Raw genomic sequence first — 20,859 nt, 5'->3', positions numbered from 1 at the left:
ATCGTGGTGGAGTAAAGGTATTTCATTCATTGACGTTCAGATCGCGTCAGTAAGGTCCAAGTTTGTACTCAGTTTAAAATCAGGCAGCCAACTTTCACCGTAATGCACAACGCCATGCTCGACAAGGCCGTCACAACGCCAGTGTAATTCCACTGAAGGACAGAAGTCTGTCTCACTGACATCTAATTAGCGATGTTTGCGAGAGCCGCAGTCACACTTGATCAGCAAACGCTTATTTCGCCTCTCTATCTGAACCTACGCCACTGCGAGCTGCGTCTGCTGTTCTTGCTCTTATCTTTGGAAAGTTGACATAACATCTTTGAACCTTTACTACAGTTTAGTTATAACGCGTATATATATTTATTCTTTCTTTTCCAGTCTTGAAGCGGAAACCTATCCTGCGCTGAAATCCCCACATTGAATCGAAGCAGAAGAGCACTCCGCTAAACGTGCCATGACGACTGCAAAGCCATCTGTGTCAGAAAAACGGACGCTATTAACCCTGCCCTGCCCCAGAAGTGAACCGGCACCAGTGTGTCAGCTGGTTCGTCGTGTCGCCGAGTATAACAAGATTCTCTGGAACGTAGGCCTTGAGATAAGAGAGGAAAATGGCCTGGGGGAATTGGGCATCGCTATTGCCCCGAAGGCCCTGCTCATGAACCCTTGGGAAGTCCCAAGGATTGACTGTGAAACCCTCGCCAGGATTCTGCTGCGCAACGTCCTCGACCATCATCGCTACATTGCGGCTGTAGAGATAACTTTCTTTGTAGCGAGGAGCCCTGTCCTTCTCAGCATTCTTCAAGACAAGTACAGCGTCAGGAAGCTGACCATCTCAGATGAAACGTGCTGTGAAGCGAAAGTCTTTGAAGCCCTGGAGAAGCTTGCCATCCCCACAGACCAAAATTATGCAGACGAAGGGGAAACATACTTCTGCTTCTCTGTCAGACTGCCGCTGTTTGTAATCCCTAAGCAGCAGGGCAGCATCGCCCGTTACTTCGCTGGATGTCGAGGATCTTGAATTAAGCACCGACTGCGCACGACAGTTGATAGACATACTCTTGCAGAATAACACCATAAGTGACTTAACCGTCGGCTCCTGCGTGTTCACTTATGACTGCGTCGACCTCCTTCATGGCTTCGTCCTCTACCTGCAGAAACACCGCTCGCCGCTCAAGAAGCTGTCAGTGCGAACACCCGAGGTTAGCAAGCGTGCACTGGAGACTCTGGTCAAGGCCATTGCACCGAGGACGACGCTAGAAGAGTTAGTCATCGATATAGATATCTACGATGTCGAAGAGAAAGCCCTCTTTGCCGAAGTAATCGCCCGGAACCGCAATCTGCCTAAGCTAAGTGTTACGTGGCCGAGAAACTGCGTCGTGTCCGTCAACAGCTGCGGCTTCGAACTTCTCGCCGGAGACGCAGCCACAATGATCGAGCCGTGGCTGTTAGCCCTGCCAGAAAACGCTACACTTTTGGCGCTGAACGTAGACCTCTTGGGTTTCTCAGAAGAGGAGTGTTGCGCGTTCTTTCGCGCCCTGGCACTCAACAAAGCCCTCCAAAACATCAACATAAGCCATCTTCCAGCATGCGCTGACCTCAAAGAGATATGCCAAATAATTCGTGGTTCCCGCTTGCCGAACGCCATTCACATTGAAGATCACCCCCTGGGCATCGGTAGCCTTCCCATGCTTCCCGTATTCCCGAAGTGACGCCCCTCACGGTCAGCTCTTTGCACCTCGAAAATTCGGAGATCTTGCGCAGAACCTTCGAAATCCTCGTCTCCTCCAATCACGTCACTTCACTTCGCGTGTGCGTGCAGGACTGCTTCCTTCATAAAATCCAAGCTGCCATGGCGGCCTATATAATGGAAGCACGCACACTGAAGGACTTAGAAGTGCACTCCTACGTCAATGAACCCGAACTCGAAGACCAGCAGCATGACCCTGACGCCGGAAAGCTTCTCGTGAACGCGCTGGCATCCAACCTCAGCCTCACCCGAATCACAGTCAGAGAGCTGCCTCTAAGCGAAGACAACTGTGAGGTCCTCGCGAACGGCTTTGCCAACAGCCAAAATCTATCCGAGCTCTCGATCGCGGTGCTCAGCCGCGATAGCTACAAGGCCTTCTTGCAGACGCTGGTGTCAAGCATCGAAAGCAATTACCGCCTGCTCCGCGTTGGTCTTCCAATTTGCAAAGGCCGTAACACAGAGCTCGTTGTCATTCGCAACATCACGAGGCGCAACGCCAGCCTCGTCACCAGAGCAGCCCGCTTCGTGATGGGTGACCACGATTCTTTCAACGCACGCGCGGTCGAGCTCGTCTCGGGACATGAAAGGGTCCTCAGCATCGTTCAAGAAAATGCTGCCGTCGATGCCAGGGAAGCGGCGACGATGTTCAATTGCGCCTTGGGGCTTCGATGTTTGACGGGTCTCGACGACTACATGAGACTGGCTGGCGTGGTCAAGCGACGGGTTCAGTGCATCGGCGGACGCGATAGCTCAGTGCAACTGGACGAGCTCAGCTACGAGTGCTGGATTCACATCCGCAAATTCCTGACTGTGGCCGACGTTTTGGGAGCTGACTGCTTGTGAAGCTGTGATCAGACATATTTTGGAGGTAAGCTTGCAACGTTGTTCTTTACCTCGTTATTATGAAGCTAATAACGACTATTTTAATTAGTGAACATTTGTCTCGCTTACATGTGCACCACACTTAACACTGAGGGTTATGCATGAAATGAAGGCCTCGAATAGGGTTATGCCAACGCATGGGTGGTTGTGTGCACTAGAATAACCCTTCCCTCAACAGATTTAAAAATACAGCGTCTGGTGTTTAAAGCAAGGGAAAAACAATTGCTGGTCCTTATCGAACCGATGAACCGTATCAATTGCAGTTTGAAACGGCTGCACACAGACACACTAGTACGGTGGGCTCATCGGACCTTTAATTCCATGTCACTAGTGCTGAAGACAAAGAAAAGGCAAAGTGAACACTTCGTCTAAGCCTTGGGTAATCGTCGACGGCCCTTCCTGGTTTCTTCGATTATGTAAAAGCACTGCTTGTTAAAATTGTGATACCACACTGATGTTCCCCCATTCTCTCGAACAATTTACCTTAGCACACCTCATAGTCGCCTTCAAGGATATTTTGTGCGACATTTTGTAATTTGGTTAATTTAAATATATCAGCGTAATGTAAATTAAATTTCGGTTAGTGTTATGTATGGCACCTTACGCTTTGCATTACACGCTGAAGTGTAGGACTATACGGATTATGCAAACAGCTTACATCATCAAGGAAATCGAAGGCAGGATGCCGCAGTATTGAGAGTACGGTATAGCTGCTGACGAAAATACAATAGTGGCGTTGTTTTCTTTCTTCGGACTTCAGACAAGATCGCAATTTAATCAGCTTTTCTCATCACGAACAAAAGCCAAATTTAACCTCTCAAACGGCTCCAATTAGTTTTAAAAGCCTAATTAGTTGCTTGTTTTTCCACTCGTTGCTAAGGCGGCGCCCCACCAGATCGTGCCCTCTCTGCTGAGATACAGGTACAGAAGGTCCAGGTACATAACTACGCACCGACGCCCTAGCTCGAAAATATGCCTGCCGAGCAGGGCACACTGACTATACCCTCTCTCAGCCACCTCGTCCGGACATCCCTCACAAGGCACCCTTCTAACGCCCGCTCCGCCCAGCCCATCTTAGCATCCCCTTTAAGGAAACGCACACGCGGCCTCATTCCCCCGCGAAGTTTCCCCTTCCCTCATGACTGCTCGAATTAATCCACACCGGCTGGAGAGGCGGAAATTCGCCACCTGCTGTGGACCAGTAGACACAGTCAACAGGGCACTAGATGTCAATCCGGCATCTGTCTTCCCAGCATGCTTCGGGCGTCCATGGTGGATGAAGTGAAAAGGCGCCAGCTTACCCTCAAGGCTTCACTAAGGAACTATATGGTTGCAAGTACACGGGAGCAGCGGCCGGCGCCGGAGACCGCAGCGCCGCCACTCGGCTGCGAGCCCGCTCCCGCCGCGGCTGGTCGTTTACTTTCGGCGAAGACGCTACACGATATGCGTGCAGCCAGCATAGCCTCCTGACAGGCAGCACTCATTAATCTGTGCTTGTATAATATGGTAGATAAGCGCAACATTAAGGAGTATAGACACCTTATTTTGGTGTCATGTTTTCTTCTCTATATTGATGCGGGAGGCACTACTACGCATGAATCACCATGTGATATTTGATTACGCCCTCTAAAAAGTTTATAGTCGACTTTTTTCCGTTGTCCTATTTCGGTTTGAACAGCCGAATGATGGCTGTGACGTCAGAGTGTATATTTGTGTCTCGTGCGCCATGACAAAACGTCCTTAATATCTTTGCTTCATCGCTTTAATTCACTGCAGTGCTGAATAGAGCCTCCTCCAAGAGCCGGAATGACAACGATTGAGGAAGCATCAGATGGTTTGAAAACTTTTTTTTTTGTGGGGGAGGGGGCAAAGGAAGCGGTGCAGTACCTGTCTATTTGTTTATTTGTTTATTTTAATACCCACAGCGCCACGAGTGGCATTACAGTGGGGGGGAATAACACATCATACAAAAGAAAAGAAAGGTAACAAAGTGCAGCACATGCAATGCAACCATGATGAAACAGTAATACAGCCTAAAAACAGCATTCACAGAGATGAGAATAAATCACCTGACGTAATTATTACCCCCTCTTCAGAGAGCCGGTTCCAATCTCTTATAGACCTAGGGAAAAAAGCATATTTGTACATCTCTGATTTACAGTTAATTTCCTTAACTTTTAATCGATGGTCACGACGTTGCGAAATATAGTTTGGTGAAGGAATGTACAGGTCACGGTTTATGCCAGTATTGGAATAGTAAATACTATGAAAAAATGTTAACCTCAAACAATATCTACGTTTTTCAAGCGTCTTCCATCCCATCTCGTTCGACACCTGAACCGTGCATTAAGGGAAGGAATAGAGGAGGGAGTGAAAGAAGAAAGGAAGGAGGTGCCCTAGTCTCCGGAATAATTTGGACCACCTGGGGATGTTTAACGTGCACCGACATCACACAGCACAAGGGCGCCTTGTGCGTTTCGTCTCTATCGAAACGCTCCCACATCGGTGGAGTTCGAAACCGGGTACTCCGGTTCAGTAGCTGAGCGCCCTAAACACTGAGCCGTCGCGACTGGTTATATCGGAAACTTTTTTGTGTCTCACATGACTAGCGTAGTACAATTTGATGTCACAGTCCTCATTCGATTGTTGAAGTCGAAGCGGCACGCAAAAGAAATGAGAGTATAAATTATTTGGCTGTCGTACGTGATTACCAGGTGGTAATCCGTGTATAATAATGCCTTAAGCATCTTTACAAATAATAAAATGCGCAACGAAAATTTAAGTATCTCTACTGAGGATTTAAAATTGCCATTTTAAAGTGCCATTGGGCTTATCTCCATCAACACTATCACCAGCGCAGATTTATGAGTCACGAGGAAGAAGATTCGTTGTCTGGTGGTCTTTTGGGAAGGCAGGCGCCCTTAGCCATTCAACGACGAAGCATTGCTACTGACAAGATGTCAGAAAGCGAAGAAGAACCTATGTACGCCGAGCCGCAGCCGTGCGTACTGACGCCGGCTGACAAGACCCGCTGGACCGAGAGCGAAGCGTACACGGAGTATGTCGGCTTCGTCCTCGCCCTCAACGAGCGTGTCAAGGGCAAGAAGCTGACCGATACCTTTATCGTATCAGATTTCACTTCGGATCTGCTGTCGGTGCTGGGTTCAGGAAACGCCTCCAGTCAGCCAATTAGCAGTGGCTTAGCTCGAATATGCCAAGATATACGTAGCGTGAGCTACGCTGAGCCCCTGACCATTAATTGCCGCTGAGTAGCAATTTCGCTATCCTTATTCATGATTAAATAGTTTTTAGGCGCAAAAAAGGACAAGACGCGTAGGGTAGGTGACAGGACGAAGCGCCAACTTCCAACTGATTTTATTGCATGCGTGTCCTGTCACATATCCTATGTGTCTTGTCCTTTTTTGCGCCTAAAAACTATTTAAATATGAACCAAAACCAACTAGCCCAGCAGCAAGTGCTCTTAGACCATATTTCTAGTACAGTGGGCTCTTCCTTTTGTGTGTCATCTCCACGTTTCATTGATGATTGTATCACATGTGTCGTCGCCAACAGCTGTCGTGCAAGGACAGTCGCCTTTTGCATCAAGAACGGCTTGGTCCCCGTTGAAGTAAGTGCGCTATTTCGCCCTGTGCTTCCTTCATGGGTTCACGTAAAGCGAATTAGCAAGATCCTCAGGTCGAAGTTTTGGCGCCAGAATCGCCTTTTTTATGACCTTCTGCGTGCAGCCTGCTTCGCACAAAGTCCTGCATGTGTAGCTGAGACCGCTTTTCGATCCATCACCAAGTTGGCCTCAAGGATGACTGAGCAACAGTGGACGTGCATGCTCAACTGTTTGCTGAGGGAAGTAAGAAAGGACAAGAAGATGAAAGGTGGAGAAGGATTGGTGATAATGGGTGATGTACATCTGCCAGAGAAGATGAAATCTGTTTTGGAAAAAGGACCGAAGTACGCAGTGGAGCCAAAAGTGCCGTCTCAAAATCTGTTAGCCATTAACCGACAAATTGCAAGAAAAGCCACAGCAGAGGTGCGAGAAAAATGCCTGCTGGAAGGCGTTGAATACCTTCTAAAGTCGGGTATTCCGGACACCACAAGAAACAAGGGAATGTCGACGGAAGCCATTGTGTCGTACTGCAGAAGAAATCAACTGCGTCTACTACAAGCTGATAAGGAGGGCGGATTTGTAGTCATCTCGGACGATGACTACTCAGCGAGAGCAACTCAAGCGGTTAGAAAGAATTTCGTTCCAATATCTAAAAAATCTACAAAAGTGAAATCGGCCGCGATGGCCTTGTGTGATGGTCTGGGGTTGAGCACCCTTACCAACCAGATTAGAGATAGCAAAAAGAGCGCGCTCAAAGTTTTCTTTTCTGTCAAAACTCACAAGCAAAGCCTGCCTTTTAGAACTATCGTAACCGAAAAAGGCACGTGGCAGAAAAATCTTAGCATGTATTTGACTAAGCACCTGTCCAAGCTGCATGTAAATGATCCTTTTTTGACAAAACGGTCAAATGATATTTGTGAATTTTTTGAACCCAACCCTGATGTTGGGAGTGCTTTTTCAGTGGATGTTGTAGATTTGTTCTATTCAGTCCCTCATGGCCCCTTGTTCTCCGCTGTTAGGGAGTGTATGGAGGAAAATGACCCGATTTCTTTTCAGAACTCAGCCGGTATTTCCATATTTTATTTTATTTTTTTTTTATTTTCCAGGTACTGCCAGCCTTATTATCAGGCCTTAGGCAGGAGTGGACAACACAAATCAACAAATTCAGAAACAGCAAAATCAGCAAACAAGATACAGGACGCTGAATGATAAATCAGAACAAAAACAAAAACACAAGATAGTATTTACAACATGAGTGTCATTTTGATGAGGGGGAGCCACATGTCACTCAGGACTTACGCGCAAGTGCGCAGAGGAATGAGGAAACCGTTGGGCAGTCAACTGTGTCGGCGGATAATGCATTCCAATCGCAAATAGTGCGCGGAAAATAGGAATTTTTAAATGCGTCCGTCCTGCACGAAAAATCCAGGACTTTTTTGGTGTGATATGAGCGCGTAGATCGGCGGTTAGCTGGCAGAATGTATGAACTTTTGTCTATTCCCAGTTGGTTATGATAGAGTAAATAGAAAAATTTCATCCTATCCCGGTAACGTCTGAATGTGAGACTTTCCAGTTCTGCAGCTTCTAGAAGTAATGATGGGGACGTGCGCCAGCTGTATGAGTTAAAGATGAACCTAGCTGATTTTCTTTGAACTTTCTCAAGTTTGGTAATATTAGACTGTGTATGTGGATCCCATACAATCGCGGCATACTCTAGGACGGGTCGGATAAATGTTTTGTAGGCTAGGATTTTAATTTCAGGTGAAGCGTTCCCTAACGTACGCCTTAAAAAGCCAAGTTTCTTCATTGCTCTATTGTAGGTGTGTGTTACATGTTCATTCCACCTAAGATCTGATGAAATTATTACTCCCAAGTATTTGTAACTGGAAACGACATAAGCACTGGTTGTTAATGTTATAAGCAAATGATAACGGGTTCTTTTTGCGTGTAACGGTCATTGCCACAGTCTTTTTAAGATTAATAGTCATTTGCCATTTCGTGCACCAAGTTTGTATTTTAGATAGGGAAGTGTTTAAAACTGCCTGGTCGTTCGCACTACGTATTTCATGATATAGGACGCAGTCGTCTGCGAAAAGTCTGATCTTGACGTGAATGTCACTGACGATATCATTTATGAAGATCAGAAAGAATAGCGGACCTAAAACTGAGCCTTGTGGAATGCCTGAGTTTACGTTTGCGGAAGAAGAAGCTGCATCTTTAACTTGAACACATTGCTTTCGTAAGGACAGGTATTCCCCAATCCAGTTAATTAAGGTGTTGTTCTTTAGTATGGGTCTTAGTTTCAGCAGTAATTTGGAGTGAGAGACGCGGTCAAATGCTTTTTCGAAATCGAGGAAAATTATGTCGACTTGGCTTTGCTTATCTAAAGCTGCTGCTAAATCATGAACTGTTTCTACGAGCTGAGTTGCGGTAGAAAACCCTAGCCTAAACCCATGTTGTCTGGTATCAATTAATGCGTTGTCATTCAGAAAGACGGATATGTGTTTGAATATTATATGTTCGAGCAATTTAGCACAAGTGCAAAGTAAAGAAATTGGCCTGTATGACGTGACGAGGGACGGATTTTCTGCTTTTGGTATGGGAACGATCTTTGCGTGCTTCCATTCGGTTGGGAGTTTCGCGCTTGTTAATGACTTCTTGAATATTAAAGTTAGATATCTTGAACACCACTCGGCGTAACGGAAAAGAAATGCATTCGGAATCCCATCAGGTCCAGGCGATTTTTTGGTGTCTAGATTGAGCAAAAGCGCCAACACCCCTTCCTGAGTAATAGTGACGTCAGCAATTGGCAGAATGTGTTCATAAACAGGAAAGTGTGGGCTGATACCATCGTCATGCGTGAACACCGAGCAGAAGTACTGGTTAAGCGCATCTGCGACATTTGCACTGTCAGAGATAAAAGTATCACCGATGCAGAGTTTGGGTGCAACTTTCGTTTTCGGCGATAAGTGCTGCCAGAACTTCTCCGGGGAAGAGAGCAGAAAGTTTTTGAGCGTTATTTTCTGGAAATGATCTTTTGCGTTTTTTATTTTTTCAGCTAAAGATAAACGTAAGCCAAGCAATCTGTTACAAGTGGAAATAGTGGGGCGTAGTTTGTGTTGTTTTCTTGCCTTTTTTAGCTTACGTTCTAACCGCACGATTTCTTTTGTTACCCAGGGATTCCGTTTCTGCAGCACTTTTCGCTTCACCGGAACAAACTTTTGCACACATTCTAATACAAGGCATTTGAAGGAACACCACAGGTCATCAATTGAATGTTCATTTGATCCACACATAACTTGAAATGTAGAAAACGAGCTCTCCAGTGCATCAAGTACATCAGTATCATTGGCACGCGAGAAAATAGGGACGGTTCTTTCTAGTTTTTCAATATGTGAATCGAAGTTTACTTCCAAAGTTAGGTAAACCATTTTGTGGTCTGATATGCCTTCGAACACCTGAACCTGTGGGTTTCTGCGAATAACAGCGGCATTTGAAAGGTAAAGGTCCAAAATTGACAATGTGTTATTGTGAACACGGGTAGGTTCTTTGACAAGCTGAGTAAGGTTGTGGAGAACAACTATATCAACGAAAGGCTCAGAAGCACTTGAAAGGGGCTCGGGAAAATCATTCCAATTGACAGATGGAACGTTAAAGTCTCCCGTAAGGAGCATAGCACAGCGCTTTTTCCTGCAGGCACACAAGAACTCATTAAGGTTTTCGAAGAAAACGTTCTCGCAGTTGGGTGGACGATAGAACCCTCCTACAATTAAATTACATTCAATGAGAAAAAGTTTTACTACAACACATTCAATTCCTGTAATGTCAGGCAGCCTAGTAGCCTTCAGCGTTTCTTTGAGAAGAATAGCAACGCCACCGCCACGGGAGTCTCTGTCATGTCTGTAAATTTTGTACCCATTGGGTGTTACTTCCGAGTCGGCGACGCCACTATGTAGCCAGGTTTCGGTGATTACTAGGATATGGGGTTTGTGTGCGGTTATAATGCTTTCCAATTCGGCAGTTTTGTTTAGTATGCTTCGGGCGTTAATGTTTAAACACCGAAGTTCAGATTTTTCTTTAACACAGTCATTAAGTCACTGCTGATTGGGGCTTTCAGGACGCGAACTGACTGGCACTCTTGCCATCTGAATGCTGTCCCACCGATATATTTGTTTGTCAACCTTAATTTTGTCGTACTGAAGCTTTACTTTTATACCTGCTTTCCTTTCTTCAGCCGTGCTGTCCCAAAGGTTTTTCCTAATCTGCCGAGTCACTGCTGAAAAATCTTCTGAAACTGAAATACGTTGCCCTTTGAGCTTGTGGCAGTTGCGCAGCACGTTCGTTTTTTCTCTGTGATCTATCAACCTCATAATGATAGGCCGGTGCTTGTTTGCCTGCCTACGGCCCATCCTATGCAGTCTCTCAACGGAAGTTACTTGCACGCCTAGGTATTTAGAAAACACTTTATCATTTAGAGTAGTCATCAGCGACTCGGTTGTTTCGTCCGCCTCTTCTTTAATGCCAAAAAAGATAAGGTTGTTTCGTCTGCTTCTGTCCTCTAAATCAACTAGCTTCTTTTCAAGACATTGTATTGTTCGTTCCATGTTCTCGAAGTGCTCTGTTAGAACGGAATATTTGGCTGCTATGGCTTCCACGGTTTCAAGCTTAGACTCTATAGCATTTAATCGCTTTTCTATGTTTTTTTGACCGTCAAGAAGTTGTCTCAGCAACTGTTCAGTATTGGGGCCAGGATTAGTTTCAACATCGCCGCTAAGCAGTAGCAAAGAAAGCAAGAACTGTTTTACGTAAGCGCCGAAAGCACAAAAGCTGCGAGGGCACGCCAGCTGGACAAAACAGCGGTCAGAGGATTTGACAGTGGAATTTTTGTTACTAACCTGCGTGAACAACATGAAGGGGTTCGTCATAGCTCTGCCGGACGACCAGCTGACATGCCCACTGAAAGAATTCCGGGGCAGGTGGCTGCCCAAGTAGTCAGGCGGGACGGAAGTCGAGTGCGGTGGTTTCCGGTGTGGTTTTTTCCAAAGACAGCAGTGCGGAAGAAGCCTGCTTGCGCAGTCTCCGTACGGGTAGAGAGGGGGGAGTGCCAGGGTGACGAAACAGGTCGTATCTTGCTGGGTGCTGGCCATCGTAGTCACAGCCGACAGCAGAATCTGCGTGAACCACATGAAGGGGTTCGTCATAGCTCTGCCGGACGACCAGCTGACATGATGACTTTTTAACCCTATTACAGTTTTACCTGGAATCTACTTTTATCACTTTTGACCAGCAGTTTTTTCTGCAAAAATCAGGCATATGCATTGGGTCCTGTGTGGCACCGGTGCTATGTCACATCTTTTCATCTCATACTGACCAAGCTCTGGAGCAAGTTTTACCCATTGACAAGGTTTTTAAAGTATTTAGGTATGTTGATGCTTTTATGATTGTTTTAACTAAAGAAGGTCTTTACAACCTTAAGAAAACGGTGGACGGTGTTTTATCTGCCTGTTTTATCTGCATGGAAAAGGTCTGGAGTTCACACACGAACTACCTGCTCATGATTCATTACAGTTTTTAGACTTTAAAATTGAGTTCTATGGTGATCGGGTCTGTTGGTCTTACTTTTTGCGTGCAAAGAAGCAGCTGCTACCTTTTGACTCCTGCCATTCCAAACTTGTTAAACGCGGGATTGCTTCGCTTTGCCTTGAATCCGCTCTCAAAAAGTCATGCCCTCACAAAATGCGGGACAGTTTTTATAACCAATTGGCTAGGCTTTTTGCAGCAGGGTTCCCCCGTTCGCTCGTGACGGCGGTGGTTGAATGTCTCCTAAACAAGACAAAGAATGGTACTGGTAGAGCTAGGCCAGAGGTCCCTCGAGAAGAGGTAAGACCAGTGGTGCTGTCATACGTGCATCGTGTGGCCCATAATTTGAAAAAAGTTGCCAGCCGCCATGCTGTACGGTTCGCCTTTTCGGCACCGAGAAAGCTAGGTGGCCTTTGCTCCCGTACTGATAAAGAGAACAGCAAGGAACGAGGCTGCGGAACAAAGCACAGGAGACCGTTCGTAAAATGTGCTGAAGGGGTTGTCTACGATATCCCCCTGTCTTGCGGGCACTCCTACATAGGCCAGACTGGCAGGTGCCTGAATGAGCGAACGAGGGAACATGAGAGAAACGTAGAGCAGAAAAAGGAAGGCACACATCTAACTAAGCACATTAGTAAGTGCCCGTCCCGCAGCAATTGTGAGCCTTGCTTCACTGATGTGCGCATTCTTGGCAAAAGCTGGAATACTAATACTAGGGAGTTGATAGGAGCGTTTTTTATCAAAAAGAGAGGCGACCTGTGCGTAAGTGACACATCGATAGTATTGTACGTCTTTGAAAAGAAATTCCTGGAGCGTGCCTAATCAAGTCGTTCTTGAGCTTTAGGTGACCCATCTGCACATGTGACGACAAGCTATTTAAGTACGTTTCACGCATGCAATAAAATCAGTTGGAAGTTGGCGCTTCGTCCTGTCACCTACCCTATGTGTCTTGTCCTTTTATGCGCCTAAAAACTATTTAATTATGAACCAAAACCAACTAGCCCAGCAGCAAGTCCTCTTAGACCTTATTCATGGCTATACCACGCGGGCAAACGCTCTGCTATATGTACACTCCCACTGACACCTCTGCGCATGCGCACAAAATGAGAGGCGCCATCAAGCGGCTCCGGCGTAGCGTCAGAGGGCTACTGTGCAACGGAGGCGCACAGCTGGGCTCGCGCCGGTGCCAGTGCCTCTGCATCGGATATTGCGGGCGAGGCGCGCGCGGTGGCCGCTCCGGCGCGCCAGCTGTGCGCCGTGTGACGTCACTGCTCCTCGCGCATGCGCAGCACGGCTCTCCAGGAACCACGCGAAACTGCTTAACCTCGGCCAGTGTAGCTCAGGCTACAAAATTCAAAGCCGGAAACACAAATGCCATCTTCAGAACCCCCTTGTTGAAAAAAACTGTAATGAGCAGAAAAAACAATTAGACAAAATGCAAATATGACATTCAAGAAAACAGTGCCTTCATGTACTATTTCGTGGCTTTTTTAGTGATTCTGCCTTTGTAAACGCCATCGACGGAACAACTTATAGAGATCGTATCGAAACAAAGTGGCAACAAACGAGAAGTGGCAGCTTGTTCTACACTGCCAGCGGCACCATTTCTTCCACGCACCCTCGCAACGCGTCAAGAGCAGTGCTGGCCGAGCAATTCCGCCAGAACGCGGCTTTCGTAGAGATGTAGCGCACTTAGTGCTTCCACATTGGTTGCGCCACGGTCAGCCCTGCAACGAGCTCATAAATGTCGTAGCATTTCAGGGATATTAAGCGGATTGATTTGGGCAGCAATTTTTTCCTTATAGAAAATAAACAATGATCGGATAATTTGAGCTCTTAGTTTTAGCAGGTGCTTAGGATTCCTCATGAAGCTTTTCATAAGTATTTTAACAGTTCATAAAAGGGGCGTTCCTAAACCAAGCCATTCTAAGCGTGATTTCACTACAGCACCAGACAGAGCTGACGGCCGCTAGGGAAGACTAGCGGTGGCGCTCACCACGGCAGATATTTCACAAGTGCCTCTCTCTGAACCCGACCCCGAATCTCTCGTAATGCCGCCTGTTTTCTAGGCGCTCTCGCTGGCAAACGCATATGTGAAGCTCTTGCTGCTGCATTCTGGTGGTTATGTTCAGTTCATCAACAGAGCGATATAGCACCCAGGAGACATACCAGTGTAGAAGTATACCGGTTTAACGTACAGCCCCCGTCAAAAGTATACAGCCCAAAGCGTTTGCTTGGGAGGCCTGCAGCGTGCTTAATTATACATCCGCAGCGGCCGTAATATCTCGAAAGAGGAATGGCTTCATGCTCTCAATCCTCCCAAGCTTTGGACTGCTAAATGTTCTAGGGAGCCGCGTTAAGCAGCTTAGAAGCAAACTTCTTGGTATGTACATTTTTGACGAAGGCTGTATGCCTGCTGCGCACGCGCAGTAGTCCTATCCGGCCACGCATTTGCAACCGTGCATGCGAAGTTATCAGTTATAGAATGCTCACTAATTTGTGCAGCAGACACAATTTACGTCAGAACTGAAAGATCGGATCAATGCAAATGAAGTTAGGACACACACATCCCTGTGTGCCAACAGGTGAAGTCAATGTGATCACGGGAATTTCCAGATACGCAATCTAATGGTAAACACGTTACGGAGGTTTCTGCTGTTATGGTGGTGTCTACTGTCCCAGGGGGTACAATGCTACTTAGCAACCATGCACGCAGTAAACATTACACCAATCTTGTTACATGTTACATTACATGACACAGCAACAAGCTGATCCCATGGTGTGCCTCAGAACCTGCATTTCTTATCCTGGTGGCACTCGGATGCTGTGTCCCCCCCCCCTCCCGCCCAAAGCGAAGGGAAGAGGGGGTCAGGAGCCCCTGCCCCCTCCCCCCACCCCGATTTACGCCACGTCTGCAGGATCAGCAGTGCTCTGGTCAGTGGCTTGAAGATTTACACATCGATGTGCCGCGCCTAAATTAAAACCCTCCTAGATGAGAGAGTCATTTTCGAGCAAGCGAACATGGCAGTCTGGATTCGCAATTAAAAAAAATGTGAAAGAAAGGGGTGTACCATTCGCTGAAAAATATCTGTGAATGGTTTCAAGCATAGGCATTGCCATGAAACATAAGAGAAAGAGCAAGGTTGCTTCACGATCTTTTCGAGACTATCTTTGTGGCAATCGTCGGACCCTTGTGAACGAAGTCCAAAATCTGAATCACTTGAATACTTCCTCCTTTGCTTCCGCAGGTTTTCTTCTCGGAGAAGAACTTATTTGGCGATCCCCTCTCTCGATCAGGGCTTCATCCTTGTATTCATGTTCTCCTCTCCTTTGGTGGAAACGTCTTGCAGGAGTCACGTTCTGAAAGCAGTGTGCGTACCTGTACATTATTAAATCATTGCGTAATGTAGGTTCATTTGTTCGTTATGCATTTCTATATTGAACTATTTTTGAATCCAAAAAAGTTTACCGATGCTTACCTAACAAAAGTGAGTAAACATATACCTCCTGTTTGAGGTTATCATCATCATCAGCATGAATACGCCCACTTCAGCAGGGCACAGGCGTGGCACTCCATGTCTCCCCAATTAACCCTGTTATATGCCAGCTTTGCCCACCGTATTCCCACAAATGTTTTAGTATCGTCCGCCCAACTAACTTTCTGCCGCCCCCTGCTACAATTGCCTTCTCCTGGCATCCACTCCGTTAACCTTAAGGACCAGCGGTTATCTTGCCTTCGCATTACATGCCTTGTCAAAGCCCATTTCTTCCTTTTGATTAGTATGTCATTAACCCGCGTTTGTTCCCTCGCCCACTCCGCCCGCTTCCGGTTTCTTATCGTCACACCAACATATTTCTTTCCATAGTTAATTTACCCCGCAAATTTTCCACCGCCGGTATGTGCCATTCCAACAGAGGCCAACAACAACAATGAAGAATAGGAAAGAGGCTGAGTGGGTGTGCGAGCGGCGCTAAGCGACTAGTGCCAGAGAAAGTGCATAAGACTCTAGTGCCCCCCTCCCTGCCGTCGTCTGCTCAAAATTCGCTGCCGTATGTAGCCGTACAATCTGGACTCAAGGAACACAAGCATGAGCGTGCCAGTCATGACCGACATGTGTCAGGGAGGGTCGTCACATGCTTCCACGCCTTGTATGGAAGTGGGTGTCACTGAAAGCCTGGGTGCGCTACAGACTGGCTTCGGCGGAAATTACGAGGACTGCGATGAAGGGCGTGGTCTTGTCCCGAAAGCAGTCATCTTCTGCACGCAGACTCGTTAGGAGGGGTTGTCTGGAGCTGACAGCAAGAAGGAGGTTGCGTTGTGGGCTCTGCAGAAGCGCTGCTGTATGGTCCGGGATGAAAGGAGTAATCGCACCGAAGGATGCTCTGGTAACATGGTGCGCCTGGGCGTTAAGATGTCCTTGCATTTCGACGGGGCCGTCACGCCAATAGTCCTGGCATCCACCATCGCCTTCGTGGTTAGTTCATTCTGGCATGGAAAGCGCACCACTATTACCAACTCGCGTTAACACATGTGGACGCTACGCTAGATTATGACGCAGTGGAATTAAGTGCTTCACCGCCTTGATATCCTGATAAGAGTACACACGGTTTTTTAGTGACTTTGACTTTGATTAATTATTTCGCCTTTAGTTTCTGGCCTATCAATGCGACCTGAAGTGTACACGTATACCATGAACCCTTCCTTGTGTGTGTCATGTTTTTCGCAACCTTAGACTTGCCGCTCCTCTAGCTGCGTCACCAATACCGTGTTCAAATTTCTGTAATTTTTATCCTTCTCATCTCCTGAAAAAAAAAAGACTGCAAAAGAGAGAAAAAATACACCACAAAGAAGGCTTCTCTGAAGATATCGAAGAAGCCTTGTGTAAAGATACCGAATTGTTTGCCCTAGTCAACACACTGACGTGGCTAGAAGAGCGCGCAGGCTGGCAGCAAAGAATTTTTTTTCTTGCACACCTTGTCCGAAAACATAATCTGGATCAATCTTAGGTTTGCAGTGGTTCATTTTTACTCATTCACGTCTTAAAAGGCGCCTGTGTTTCACAGAATAACAGCCACGTACGACGACGATTGAAATGCTAGCATGCAAGCTAAATATTCTGTGGTTTAGGTGACACTTAGGTATGGTGAGTTTCTGCCTTGCAGTTGTTCTCATTGAACTCTACGCAGTCCGTCACTTTCTTTTAGGATTTGCACTCAGAACATCGGTTTCGTTTGACGCCCTGCATGTATCCTCATTGGGAACTTCAGTTCCCTGGAACAGCGCTGCACATCTGCCACGCCTATTGCGACTTTACAGGGCCTGCCTCTTCTGGTGTTCCTGGGCGTGATGATGCGCCACCGGCAGTCCGCCTTACCGCTGCTCACCGACCTTAAGGTGCCAGCGCTGATTGTGATCGAGTCTTTAATCTTCGCTGGCACCGAAGTTGTGCTGGACCTATGTCTCGAGGCGCTACACAAAGGGAGGCACAGTGCATCCTTCGCCGTCTTGGTCCTGACCAGGCTGCTCTACACGGTGTGGCTGGCCGTCTTGTTCAGGGCGAGTGATCCCCTGCTGGCCTCGGGATTAGCGGTGAGAGTTGCAAAACTGGCTCGCATTGCACTTCTAGACCTAACTTGCATGCAAAGGCTTGAGGAAACACTCGAGCTCTGCCTTGGGGATATGACGCGATAGCGTTAATGAGCCCCTTCAGCGGCTTGGTGTCTTCTTTGCGTATCGCTTCACAGACGTGGTCATTATGTGCTTTAGATTTATATAAAGCGGGAAGTCCTCATATATCTCTCCTGGCACATAGTTGCAGGAGTTAAGTGACGCGCAACCTGACATGGCCTGGTAGCTGTTTCACACACAGCCATCTCTCACGACCAGTCATTAATGTAGCTGCCACCTGACAAGTCGAGCACGTTGTGATGACATCACAATGTCTCGTGACCTATGTGGCAAGTGGGGCATCTGCTTTTTCGCTCACAACGGCGACAACGTTGCCGCCGGGTTTAGTGCAGAGCGGAAGGCTTCACTTAAGCGCTTTAAAATAATCTCATTCAAGCGTGCAACGTGTCATATAGCTGCACGGCTACAATTGGATGGCTATTTACAGCAGCTTAGAACTTTTTGCGAGTTGTAAATAATTTTCGCTTTTACGGGTGGTTCCGAACTCTCAACGGCATAAAACGACAGCTTCTAGTTAGGGCTAATACCTCGTCTTGCATCTCTCTAAATGGTATTGTTAGCTCACGCATCCAAAATTCCTATCTAAAAGACAACACGAACCCACGAGCGATCATAAATAATTTGCTTCCAAGCTATTTTGAGCATAAAAAAGAAAATGAAAGAATGTGAGCTTGAAAAGCGGACTTGAAAAAGCTTGAAAAGGTCCGTTCGACGTCCAGCAACAAGGAAATTAATCGTTACGCAGAGCATGACTGTGCAATGTGTTATCAGTTTTTTATGAAGCTCCCCTTTTGCCCTTTTGGCGAGGCTGCTTAAATAAAAGTTTTAGGGTGCCTGATTGCGCACGCCCCCTCGGAAGTGCGGTGTCGTTCTGTGAAGTGGTCAACGCTGCCTCCCCAGCGGCGATGGCCATTGGGCTCCGCACGCTTCATCGCTGCGGTTGGGAGAGACGTGTGCGCGGCGTTCTTGGGCAAAACGCTCAGGGCTGTGTGGCCCTGTTCACGAAACGCTCGCCACATGGCTGAGGATTGTTTGTTTTTCCGAGAGAAGCCAAACGTCTACTGCTCCCTCTGGCAAAAAATCTATCCAGACACAGCCCAAGGCCAGTTGATGTGTTTGGTGCGAGTAATACCATATTTGTGAGGTTCACAGTTCATTGGCGCGTACATAGCCACTGAGTTTATCGCTTACTTGTTCTGGGTCTTTGTGTATATGTGTGCGTGCACAGCTAGTTTAATTTCTAAGTAAGCAATGCTCCGCTTTGAGGTGCCTGTGTTGACGGAAATACAAATTATAGGATGCTTATGTTATGTTTTACACTGCCGATGGTTAATTATATTTTTCTTATCTTAGGCCAAAGGGCCAACTGTGCACAACAAACGTTATCATCATCTTCTCAGCGCGGCATGCCTTTCTTCGCCTCGAACTCGACATGCAGTTGCGCTCTGCCCATGTGCTGCCTGCGAGTAGGGTTCCATGATGGCGGGCGCCGCAAGGGAACTCGCTAAAGGGGTAACGACGCGGTTGTCTCCACCCTAAGCGACGGCGCTCCCGGAGACACGACGTCGACAGATAGGAATCCCGCCTCCTGGGCTCTATTCTGGAACCACCGCCATGTACTTTACAAGCCTCTCTCTACCAAATGGGTTGAGAACGTAGGATAGGAAAGAACAAGGGTAGGCTTATCACAGGGACAAGGCGAAATGCGAAGAAGGATCGCAGACTAAGACCGAAGGAAATGGAGACGGACGAATAGCCCCGTATAGTCTATCCACTGTACCCTCTTGCAAATAAGAAAAGGGTTTCATTTCTATGTACGGCCCTGTTGTTCCTTCAAATGCAGACGAATACTGGCGGTTCTACGGTCTCCTTTTTGTCAGTTGTGCCTTCATGTAAGAATGCAGTATAGAACTGAAATGATAATTAATTGCCAACTGGCCCAAAACGTTGCTTTTGAACTTGTCCTGTTACCTGGAAGCTATCCTGGTGAGATTATCTTTACAGAGACTGTTGTGATATCGCGTTTGCCCTGGGACCTGGCTTTGGAAGTAGCTGAATTTTAAATTATTAAGGAAGGGTTGAACAAAATGTGTGAGCCAATCTGTTTGGAATATCCTGCTGCTTTCTTTTATGCTTAAGTTTTACGGAGAGTCAAATCTCTCAGCAAAACTACTAAGTTTTGCTGAGAGATGTAACCTTTGCGGCCCTCTGAATAAGTGGTGCTCTTTTGGCATTACCTAATGAAGCCATGCTGCGCTGGTTGCTTCTTCAGATGATGCGAGACCGTTTTGCTATGGCGGCGTTCTTGTACGCGTACGACGGCTACAGCAAGTACCTCGTGTGCCTGCCCCGCACGCTGTCGTACCTATACGGCTCGGAGACCTGTACACTTCCCACGTGGTGCCGGAAGCCGTCGGGTCGGTAGAAGGAAGACATCTTCGAGGCGTGCGCATATCTCTATGATATGTTGGCCATGTCAGAGCACGCCGAGGTTATCCAGGTATATTATATATATGCACCACTGTGGTCGGAGAATGTTTTCTTGCGCAATGCATGCTAGGTTACCGGGTTAGCGAATCTCTGCGCTAACAGCTTAAGCTGCAGACGGTAAAAATTTGGCCCTACGCCAATCTCCTCTTAAGCACAAAGTGAAACTAACGGAGTTTAAGCGAGGATTGAATTCTTTGACGCGCCTACCGACGACCAAATTTTCACTTTCAGTGCTAAGAAATAAAAAATGTCACGGTAGTTCTTGCGCTTGAGTAAAACCGAGGTGGCAGGGAACAATTGCTTTTAACTCAAGGAGCATCGGGGGATGCGGATGCTGACATACTGAGCTTCACACACTGCACGCACTGTGTACATATTTGCTTACAAGCTGAGGGTTAATGGTTGCTCTTTTGCGGTATTTGACACGCACACCATGCTTTAAAGGCTCCGTGGTTGTGCTAAGCACAACGATCATTGTTGTTTACAGCGTTATAGGTCCTAATCGGGAGGCATGATGCTTGTCCAGGCAGGTATAAGACCCACATACTCAGTCATTTTGTCTACCTTAGAGAATCAAGTTATTTGCACAATAACGTTCCTGTAACCAATGAACAGAAGAAAGGTGACAGTTCAAAAATATCACGTTGTGTGGTCATTGCACCAAGGATCGACAATTTGCATCGGCTTGTGCGCCATCTCTTTTTTGCAGATCCACCACGAGAAGTACGGACCACACATGCGGAACTTCGTGCGTGACAACACTGTCGGGGCCTGCGTATGGGTCTTCGCTTTGAGCTTGGCAGTGCTCGTGATCTTGTGCATGTTAAAGATGATCTGGGGCGAGATCGC

The 20,859-nt window shown here is 47.0% G+C and overlaps 2 protein-coding genes across 2 annotated transcripts in view; one reads left to right on the top strand and one right to left on the bottom strand.

The window, feature by feature from the left end:
- LOC144114795 (uncharacterized) overlaps nt 1-11,470 on the bottom strand; it is a 32,210-nt gene extending 20,740 nt beyond the window's left edge. The window contains exon 1 of the mRNA XM_077648797.1: nt 11,147-11,470. The gene's annotated coding sequence lies outside the window, so the exon portion shown is untranslated. The remainder of the gene's footprint in view (nt 1-11,146) is intronic.
- On the top strand, nt 2,265-20,845 carry LOC144109418 (uncharacterized). Its single transcript, XM_077642208.1, has 4 exons — nt 2,265-2,615; nt 17,149-17,421; nt 19,793-20,020; nt 20,720-20,845. The coding sequence occupies exons 2-3, from the start codon at nt 17,179-17,181 to the stop codon at nt 19,943-19,945; spliced, it is 396 nt and encodes a 131-aa protein (XP_077498334.1). The 5' UTR covers nt 2,265-2,615; nt 17,149-17,178; the 3' UTR covers nt 19,946-20,020; nt 20,720-20,845.
- Nucleotides 20,846-20,859: the final 14 nt, after the last annotated feature.

This window comes from Amblyomma americanum, chromosome 1 (genome assembly GCF_052857255.1).
Source record: "Amblyomma americanum isolate KBUSLIRL-KWMA chromosome 1, ASM5285725v1, whole genome shotgun sequence".
In the NCBI taxonomy this organism is placed as follows: domain Eukaryota; kingdom Metazoa; phylum Arthropoda; class Arachnida; order Ixodida; family Ixodidae; genus Amblyomma; species Amblyomma americanum.
Note: the sequence above shows the minus strand (reverse complement) of the source record. Positions and strands in the feature narration are given on the sequence as shown.